The following is a 10,926-nucleotide window of genomic DNA, read 5'->3' on the forward strand; positions in this document are numbered from 1 at the left end:
AAGTGAATACCCGACAGTTACTGCACCAGTGCATGCAACTAGATTGAACTTCTTCAGTTGATACATTGTTCAGCCTCTAAGACTGATAAACATGGGCTGTGTTAGCCAGGCTGGTGAGGCCAGCAGTGTTACATACACCACACAGAAATAGACAGCTGCCATAGCAAAATAAAACAGTTGGGCACAGGTTCGACAAGACTCCAGATCTTTCTACTACCAAAACGAGCACATCTTAAATGGTTGTACCCAGAACAATCAAAATACACTTTATATTTCTACCGAAATGTGTTGTCACTGCAGTTCTAGCCGCATTCAGTTGACACTTGAGTATAGCAAGAAAAAAAGCACTAGACGTTAATTATGCGTTTCACCACTGCCTAGCACCTAGCTCGCCTAACCGCACGCCTAGCATTATTAAGCGCTAGGTGTTCTGTTGTCACCTAGCGCCTAGGCACATTCAAGTTATTGCAATGGTACAAGCTACTCCATCCGTCCCATAATATAAGAGCGTGTTTTACACTAGTGCAGTGTCAAAAACGCTCTTTATATTATGGGACGAAGGGAGTATTAGATTAAACCTTTTCAGCTGATGAAAATTTCCAGCCCCTCAGATTGATAACATGAGCCTTGCTAGCCATACTGGTGAGACCAGCAGAATAACACACCACACAGAAATACGGAGTACTCCCTCCGTCCGGAAATACTTGTCATCATGAATAAAAGGGGATGTCTTTAGATGTATTTTAGTTCTAGATACATCATTCTTTATCCATTTTGATGACAAATATTTTTGGACGAAGGGAGTAGTTGACTAGCAAAACAGTTGAGACCAGAAGAATGAGTAATTTTTTTCCCACTTGCACCAGTACAAAAGAAAAGGCTGCGTGTTTCTAGATGTTAGAAATGTAAATTAGAACAAGATCAACTTGAAACTATAGATGTCACTGTCTTGAGCTACAGAATTGATGGATCAAACTGTAATCAACAAGATTCATATCTTGCCAAATCACGCAGTTAGAGGTGTAGCCATGACATGGTGATGTTAACACCATGGCATGACACGAAACAGAGCTTACAGAGGCCTTAAACCGAAAACAACTGAACCTAGACATGGACACATAAGATAAATCATCTACTCCCTCCGTTCCGAATTACTTGTCTTGGATTTGTCTAGATACGGATGTATCTAGACTCATTTTAGTGCTAGATACCTCCGTATCTAGACAAATCTAAGACAAGTAATTCGGAACGGAGGGAGTAACTGGCTGAAGCACATCTGTTCTGAAGAAGAATCCACAAAGGCTTGAGCTTACCTTCCCTGTGACTGGCAGAAGGTGAAGACTGGATGGACATGTTATGGCCCCGGACACCTCACGCGGTTAATTCATATTTCAGAAGTACTTGCTTTTGATTGTGATTTTGTAGCTCCTAAACCATATATTAATAGAATATAAATGTTGGTGAAAACATGCCTGGCCAATCAAAATGCGCTTTATAAACTGGGGCTGATGGAGTACTTACTTAACTGGATCCATTATTTCTAACGAATGGACCACATGTGCTGCTGTTACGGTACCATAGACAGCACTTGTAGCTGCGTAACACCAAGCAGACAGGACTAAATTATTGTACCAGCACAAACTTTTTCTGTTGATGAAATAGGTGACTGCGCCGTAGCGAAAACAGTTAGGCACAACCGCACAAGCTGTGCAGACCCCAGCATCGTTCAAAGGCAAGTTTTTGTAGATAAAGAGAAAACATCTGAACTTGATGAACACACAAATTAGAGCAGCAACGCTCTATGGCATGTCGAGTTGCTACCAGGTGATCTTCTCAAGATCATGTTTAGTACTCCCTCCGTTGCATAACTCTTGTCGTAGGGAGTGTATTGATCGTTAATTACGGCAAAAAACTGCTTCTTAATACATACTACTACAAGGAAGTACTTATTTTTTGTTGTCGTTTTCACATCACATAAGCCGTAGCATAATTGTTGGTCAAAACTTTGTCTGGGCAATCAAAATATGCTTTATATATCCTGACAGAGGGAGTACTTGCTAAATTGGATTCCCTATTTCTGGTACTTGCAGCTGCATCAATAGTAGAACACAGCTTAGTCATAACAAAGTTACCATACAAGTAGCAGCGACTAGACAATTGTTCATCCCCTCACATTGATGAGATGAGCATTGTCAGATAGCTGTATTGGTGAGACAAGCAGAATAACCATGACACAAAAATAGGTGACTGCAGTGGCAGAACAGTTTAGGCATAGGTTTGACACAGGATCCAGCATCGTTCCATATGCGCCAACGCAACAGAGAAGTTGATAAAATGAGAACATCTGAACCTAAGAAAACCAAAATTATTAGGGCAGCATCAGATTGAAACAATACAAGCCGTCGATTTGAGCTACAAAACTGGATGAAGCAAACTGCCAAATTCTACTATCATAAATAACATTACTGTCATCAAGATTCATATTCGACCAAGTCATTTAATAAGAGATATAATAGTCATGCCATGGTGATGTTACACCAGGACATGCCACAAAATAAAGATTACAAAGGCTTTAACTGAAAATAACTGAATCTGGACACGGACACGTAAGACAAATCGTTTAGCAGTACTCATCTAGCTGGCAGAAGCACACCTGTTCTGAAGAAGAATTCACAAAGACCAACATCATTCTAAAAAGATTGCCATAGTTCCCAACTAACTTCCATATCGATCCAAGATGAAAGCTACATATCTCATTTAAGGTACTACAAGGATCATCATCTAGCTCGTGCCTTGAGGTGTTTGGTTCGGTCTCGGAGCTTCCGAATTGACAATGTAGCAGCCCAGTTCTTATTTCGCGTCCTTCCTGAAAGGAAGGGAGGATGCCGTGAGAGTTTGTGGGTCGTAGCGGTTTATATTGAAGGACTGTATGAATTCATGGCAAACTTGGATTCAGGCAGGCATGTTTGTCTGTCTCAGGTTGGCATCATAGATGGGATATGCTGCTGCTGGGCATCATCAGGTGGTAGACGTTTGCCGCGGTAATGCTGTGCTGTTGCTCTGAAGATACAGAGGCACATGCAGATGTAATTTAATTAATGCCTTGAACATACTCGGCGAAAATGAGAACCGGTGTAAGATGAGTTAGAAACATACTTGCTGGAATGGCTATCCAGTTTCCCTTTTTGTTCCAAGCTTTGTCTTTGCCGTGACCATGAAGAAAGTGAACACTAGAAAATCTTCTGTCCCAGGAAACCTCACAAACATTGTGATTTTGTATCACATAAACTTTCTATCAGTAGAATAATCGCTGGACAAAACACTGTCTGACCGATCAAAATACGCTATATATAGCCAGACAGAGGGAATCCTTACTGAACTGGGTTGCTTGTTTCTGGTGAATAAGCCACATGCGGTGCTACAGTGCTTAGAACACCAAGCAGTCATCATAACCACGTTGCTGCACCGGTACAAGCAACACTGCTAGATTCAACCTTTTCAGTTGATGAAATTGCTCAGCCCCTCAGACTGATAACATGAGTTTGTTAGCCAAAGTGGCGAGACAAGCAGAGTAACTGAATAACACACCACACAAAAATATTCGACAGTGCCATGGGCAAACAGTTAGGCATAAGTTCAGACAAGACTCCAAATCTTTCTACCAAGATGAGCACCAAGAAGACAAAAGAAAAGGCTATGCGTTTCTAGATGTTAGAATTGTAGATAAAAATAGAATAACTGAACTTGAGAACCGCACATACTAGAACCGCATCAGATTGAAACAATAGAAGCCGCCAATTTGAGCTAGAAAACAGGACGAAGGGAGTTGGAGAATTCTACTATCATTATAGTGTTATTATTACTTTCACGTCATTTAATAAGCGATATAGTCATGCCATGGTGATGTTAACACCAAGACATAACATAAAACAGAGCTTAAAAATGCCTTAACTGAAAATAACTGAACCTGGACATGGACACTTGGGACAAAAAAACATTTAGCAGTACTGGTCTAACTGGCAGAAGCACAGTTAACATCAATCAATCTAAAAAGAAAAACCATCTCAAATTCTTAACTACTACGTACGACTTTAGGAATGAATTGCCATAGTTCCCCACCGAACACTGTCATCTTCTGGCCCGGGCACCCCAAGATCACGCGCCGAATTGTATTCAGAAGAACTTATTTTTTATGATGATTTTATATCACATAAAACTTTCTGTTAATAGAATAATAATCATTGGACAAAACTCTGTCTGACCAATCAAAATACGCTTTACGCATCCAGACAGAGGGAATACTCACTAAACTGGACTCCTTGTTTCTAGTGAATACAATAGTCCACATGCGGCCCCAGGCATGTTTTGGTGTCAGGCATGTTTGTCTCTGCTTGGGCATCATAGATGGGATAATATGCTGCTGCCAGGAATCACCCGGGAGACATTTGCAACGGTAATGCCGTATAGTTGTTTTGGAGACTGCATAAGTAATTTTATACCCTTGAACATACTCGACGAAAACAAGAATCGGTCGTGGAAAAGGCAGCTTAACAAGTATTCAAACATTCGACTATGGATCAGATCTGTTCAAATTTGAAGACAGATCTAGTGACGTTTGAATAAATACTTGCTGGAAGGAATGGGCTTGTATCCAGCATTTTCTTTTCGGTTCCCAGATCATGTTTCCTGTGACCATATGAAGGCAGAACACTGGACACCTTCTGGCCCAGGGCACAATCAAATCAGAAGTAATTCCTACCAAAAAGTAGCTACTCTTGATTTGTGATTTTATATCACTTAAACCCTATGCTAACAGAATAATTGTGATCGAAATGTTGTCTGAACAATCAAAATACGCTTTATATGGCAAGGACATAGTAAGTACAGTACTTACTATATTGAACTCCTCATCTAACATGTGGTGCTACAGTATTACTGCACCGGCACGAGCAACTAGAATTGAACCTTTTCAATTGATGAAATTGTGCAGCCCCTCATCAGACTGATAACATGAGATTTGTTGGCCAGACTGGTGAGACAAGCACATAGCACACCACATAAAAATGTTTTTCTGTGTCCGTAGCAGAACAGTTAGGCATAAGTTCGGCAAGACTCCAAATCTTTCTACCAAAATGAGCATTGTTCCACATCCATGTGCACCAACACAGCAGAAAAGGCTGTGTGTGTGTTTTTACTTTTTAGATGTGAAGAAGTGTAGATAAAAGGAGAACATCTGAACTCAAACCACAAATATTAAAACAGCATCAGATTGAAACAACAGATGCCGCAGATTTCAGCTACAAAACTGGATGAAGCAAATCGCCGAATTCTACAACCATCACATTACTGTCACCAAGATTCATATTCCACCAAGTCATTCAATAAGTGATATAATAGTCATGCCATGGTGATGTTAACACTTAACACCAGGACATGACATAAAACAGAGGTTACAAAGGAAAATAACTGAACCTGGACATGGACACATGAGACAAATCAAGTAACAGTACTGATCTAACTGGCAGAAGCACATCTGTTCTCGAGAAGAATTCACAAAGACCATCATTCTAAAAGGAAAAGACCATCTCAAATTCTTAACTACTACCACTTCAGGAGTGATTGCTATAGCTTCCCACTAACTTACATACTGATCCAAGATGAAAGCTACATATATATCTCAATAAAGAATTTTAGTTTGGATATTATAGTACATCAGTTTCATTGCACATCAAAGTGGCATATCCTTGGCATCGACTATCGACCATATTGAAGGGTGTATATACATTAAATCATCCACAATCATATCACAGGATGGTCATGAGTTTGCACATCAAGGAGTTTAGTACTTGACAAAAATTACACAATACCAAAGAAGATGGGACGACGACGCTAGGCAGAAGAGTAGAAGATCTAACGATAGTAATTACGGGGATAGTTGGACCCTCCCTCAGGTCCCGCCAACTTCCTCGACGCAGACGGAGGAGGCGTGGAGGGCGCCGACACGGGTGCCGCAGCCTGACCGCTTCTTTCGTTTCCCGGTGATCATCGCCCACATCGGCTTGACCGCCTTGACCTCAGAGCTACCGCCGGCCTCCTTCGACCCATCTGCACAGCCCCCGCCCTCCACCTTGACCTCCCCTGCGCAGCCCCCACCCTCCACCTTAACCTCGCCTGCAATGCTCACATCCCCAACCTTTGCCTCGGCATCACAGTCCCCCTCCTCCTCCTCCTTGACATCGCCTGCAGAGCACCAGTTCCAACCCTTGTCCTTGACCTGTGCATTGAAGGAAAGCTTCAGCCTCAGCTTCAACGGGAGGGCGAACGGCTTAGCTGGCAGAGGAGGCGGCGAGATGGCCGGCTTGGCAGGCTCAGGCGGAGGAGGAGGCGGCGGCGAGGTAATCTGCTTGGCAGGCTGTGGCATGGGAAGACGCAGGATGGTCGGCTTGGCAGGCTGCGGCATGGGAAGACGCAAGACGGTCGGCTTGGCAGGCTCTGGCGGCGGGAAGGAGAAAGGGAAGCCGGTGGCGCCGTCGGCCGGGCGGCGGCTCCCGCTGATGCGGATCTTGGCGGCGTCGTAGGCTGCTGCGGCCTCCTCGGCGGTGTCGAAGGTGCCGAGCCAGAGGCGGCGGCCCTGGATCGGGTCGCGGATCTCCGAGGCGAACTTGCCCCAGCGGCGCTGGCGCACGCCGCGGTACCGCACCGAGGGCGTGCGCGCCCCGGTTGCCTGCGGCTGCGGCGGCCCCGAGTCGTCCCTCCTCCCGGCCTCCATGACGCGGCGGCGCTTCTTGCGCTCCCTCCGGCGCTCCTCCTTGGTCGTCGGCATCGGGGCCAGCGGCGGCGCCGACTCGTCCTCGCTGGAGGAGGAGTCGGTGGCGTCGGCGTCGTGCACGATGATCCGCACCACGCGGCCCCTCGGCTGCGCCTCCGCCGCAGCCGCAGCCGCAGCCGCCGACTCCATCCCTGCCGCGGCGGCCAGCATGTCCAGGCTAGGGTTGGGCCCCATGCCTCGGGTCCGGGCGGGTCAATCCATGGTCGCGCGCGATCGGGGGCTGGCGCTCAGCAGCCACGGCGCCCCGCCATGGGAGCGCGTGCGGCGGCGGCGGCGGTGGGGGAAGGGCTAGGGTTAGGGTTTGGTCCGTCGGTGGGTGGGGCGGGTGCGGCGGGGGTGTTGGTGGCGTGCGGTTGTGGGGTTGCGGTGGAAGCCGGAGGACGAGTGGCGGAGGAGGCGGGGGCTAAAAGCAAAAAAGGGTGGGGAGCACGGGCCGGTCGGTTCAGGGGCACTCTCGGGATTTCCCTCCCCTCCCCTCCTCTCCTCCCGGGCCTGGCTCGGGAGTATCGCGGCACGGATCAAACGGAGGGCGGGGATATTCCCGAGGGTTTGGGACTCGTACCGGAGGAAAGAAATGGGGAGGCGAAGTTCAAATTCGTGGGGTGGACCGGACCGGCTCGTGGCCGAGGAGGATAAGAACGACCACTTGGAGGTTTTCAAATGGTCATTACTGGCAATTTGGGATAAACCATGTGGACCGAGACTAGACGCATCTGCTTCACCCAAAGCTTGGAGCAAAAGAAAAACGTACCTCTAGAAGAAACAACGACGACTGTAACAGGTCTTTTAGTCTTAAAAACAAGTTAGGGTAGGCTAGAGGTGACGCACATAAAATCCCGCAATCAACTCACGATTCTGCTACATGGATAGAAAAGCTTCCACGCAACCCTCTCCATGCCTGGTTCTCTTGCGAGATCTCTCTTTATGGACTTCTCTCATGTTAAGTTCGGTTTACCTGACCTCTTTTGACATTATCAGCACGTTTTAGTTGTCCGCTATGCACCGGAACTTTTGGAGGTCTGTGATGAATATGCCCAAATAATCTCAAACGACGTCGGTGCTACCCAGCTCTATATCATCATTCCGAACTTGGTCCTTTCTTGTGTGGCCACGCATCCATCTCAACATGCGCACCTCCCCACACCTAACTGTTGAACATGTCGCCTTTTAGCCGGCCAACGCTTAGCGCCATACAACATTGCAGGTCAAACCGTGATACGTCTCCGTCGCATATATATTTTTCCATACATGTTTGCTCTTGTTTTGAACTCTAATTTACATGATTTAAATGAAACTAACCCGAACTGACGTTGTTTTCAGCAGAACTATTATGGTGTTGTTTTTTGTGCAGAAATAAAAGTTCTCGAAATTGGACAAAACTTTTTGGAGATTTTTTGTGGAATATAAAAAAAAGTACTGGAGCAAAGACCCACTAAAGGGGGGCCACCTGCTGCCCACGCCCTGGTGCCTCGTGGGGCCCACGAGGCTTCGCTGACCCTAATCTCGGCACTATAGATTCTTATTTCCCGAGAGAAAAATAGGGAAGGAAGTTTCATCGTGTTTTACAATACGGAGCCGCCGCCACCTCCTATTCTTCATCGGGAGGTCAGATCTGGAGTCCGTTCGGGGCTTCGGAGGGGGGGATCCTTCGTCATCATCATCATCATCAACCATCCTTCATCACCAATTTCATGATGCTCATCGCCGGGAGTGAGTAATTTCTTTATAGGCTTGCTGGACGGTGATGAGTTGAATGAGATTTATCATGTAATCGAGTTAGTTTTGTTAGGGCTTGATCCCTAGTATCCACTATGTTCTGAGATTGATGTTGCTATGCTTAATGCTTGTCACTAGGACCCGAGTGCCATGATTTCAGATATGAACCCTTTATGTTTTCATGAATATATTTGTGTTATTCATTATATCTTGCAAGTTATACACACCTATTATGTGTTATGATCCACATACTCCAAGGTGACAATAATTGAGATTCTTTTCGATGATTATTGTAGTTTGAGGAGTTCATTTATTCACCATGTGTTAATGTTTTGTTTCGGTTCTCTATTAAAAGGAGGCATTAATATCTTTTAGTTTCCTCATGGACCCCGCTGCCAAGGGAGGGTAGGACAAAAGATGACATGCAAGTTCTTATCGCAAGCACGTATGACTATATGCGGAATACATGCCTACATTATATTGATGAATTGGAGCTAGTTCTGTGTCACCCTAGATTATAACTGTTACACGATCAATGTTACCCAACATAATTATCCATCACCGATCCAATGCTTACGAGTTTTTCACATATTGATGTTTGCTAAGTTAATATTATTGCTACTATTGTCACAATTGCTACAAAACTATTACTGTTACTGTTACTACCGTTGCTATCACTAACAAACTATCATATACTACTATGCTACTGATCACTCTGCTACAGATATTTAGTCTCCAGGTTTGGTTGAATTAACAACTCAACTGCTAATACTTGCAAATATTTATTTGGCTCCTCGTGTGTCGAATTGATAAATTTAGGTTGAATATTTTATCCTCGAAAACTATTGTGATCCTCTATACTTGTGGGTCATTAAGACATTTTTTCTAGCGTCGTTGTCAGGTAGCATAGATCTATTTGATGAGTCACTTGTGATTTATATCTATTGGTCACTATGAAGAATCTGAAGGATGATAGAACCAAGATCGTTCCCTCTAGGACGAGGGGAGGTAAGGAACTATTATCTGGCTCTGCATTCAGGGACGAAGCTAGAAAAAATGAGCACTGGTGTCAAGCTTTGTCCACTCTAGCACTAACTATAGCAGCGCAACATACATAATGTTGGAGTGCGGCATAAAGAGAGAATATATACAATGATTCAGTAATATTATTATTAAATCAAAAAAGTCATACCGAGTATAGGCTAAGCGAAGTCATAAAGCAAAAAGGTTAACTTCAAGCACTTCAGTTGTTACCTTCTGAAAAGAATGAACAAAAGAACATATTATATTTACAACGATGTTAAGAAAAAACAAAATAAAATAAATATCATTAAGCAAAAATATAGTGACATGATGCTCACATTTTATAACTTCCCTTCTCAATCTTCCATCTTCTTAAATGGATCAATCACATCATCATTTGTAATAGTAGAAAATATATCTTTCTCCACATGGAAAATCGATACATGACTATGATCTTGTCTACTAAGTGACCTTGAAGTCCCTGCTGCGACAGATGGCAGTGGCCGTTTCCACAAAAATCTGTCCATAACCTCCTAGTCGTAGATGAATGCCGTACATGAATCAAGGAAGAGAAGAGCAAAAGATTCTAATTAGTTCAGTTATGAAATTTAGTCTAAAGGCTGAAGGTACTACACATGCGTGTCATGAGGCATACCTGGGAAGAGCAAATCTAGGCTTGGTGGATTAGCACCAGATTATGCCGCAACAATCGGCCGGCCGGCGTCTCCAGATTAGACCAAAATCCCGCTGATTCGTACGCTCGTCTCTCTGTAATTCCATCAGGCGGCACGAGCAAGGAATTATCACACCGGAAGGGGATTGAGAGGAGGTGATGAGATGAAGAGAGAGAAACTTGGTGGGGCACTTTGGGGCTGTGCGCAACGGCAAATAGGAATTTGGTGGAACGACCACAGATCTTTTTAGGGACAGTGGGCTTCTATGGCTGGGCTGGAATTAGGTTGTGCTTCGGGCTTCTCCGGCTGGGCTGGGGTCAATCATCTTTTTGGACTGGGGTCAAAGACAAATCATATTAACAAGATAACTTGAGGTTACTATTGGCACTGGTGTCAGTTGACACCAGTCCTTACACGGGAGCTCCGTCTCTGTCTGCACTTAATTCACCTTCTGTTTTAAGTAAGTTGTGACACCATCACCTGCTATTAATTTCGATGTCGCAAGTAATTGATGATGTTACTTCTGCTATGAATGATGCTAGTACTTTGCTTGATGATACTATGCCACTAGGTGAATTTCTTGACGAACAACTTGCTAAAGCTAAAGAATTTAAGAACACTGAAACTGATGAAATTACCGAAACTGAGAATTACGATTCACCTATCTTTGCTACTTCACCTATC

General features: G+C 44.5%; 1 protein-coding gene across 1 annotated transcript; it reads right to left on the reverse strand.

Moving 5' to 3' along the window:
• Positions 1-5,764: 5,764 nt before the first annotated feature.
• LOC125511121 (uncharacterized) lies at positions 5,765-7,308 on the reverse strand. Its single transcript, XM_048676409.2, has one exon. The coding sequence runs from the start codon at positions 7,001-7,003 to the stop codon at positions 5,948-5,950; it is 1,056 nt and encodes a 351-aa protein (XP_048532366.2). The 5' UTR covers positions 7,004-7,308; the 3' UTR covers positions 5,765-5,947.
• Positions 7,309-10,926: the final 3,618 nt, after the last annotated feature.

The sequence above is a fragment of the Triticum urartu genome, chromosome 5A (assembly GCF_056163025.1).
Source record: "Triticum urartu cultivar PI428250 chromosome 5A, HENAU_Tu73, whole genome shotgun sequence".
Lineage (NCBI taxonomy): Eukaryota > Viridiplantae > Streptophyta > Magnoliopsida > Poales > Poaceae > Triticum > Triticum urartu.

Coding starts and splice junctions, on each gene's coding strand:
- LOC125511121 (XM_048676409.2), bottom strand. CDS start 7,003: ATGGGGCCCAACCCTAGCCTGGACATGCTGGCCGCCGCGGCAGGGATG.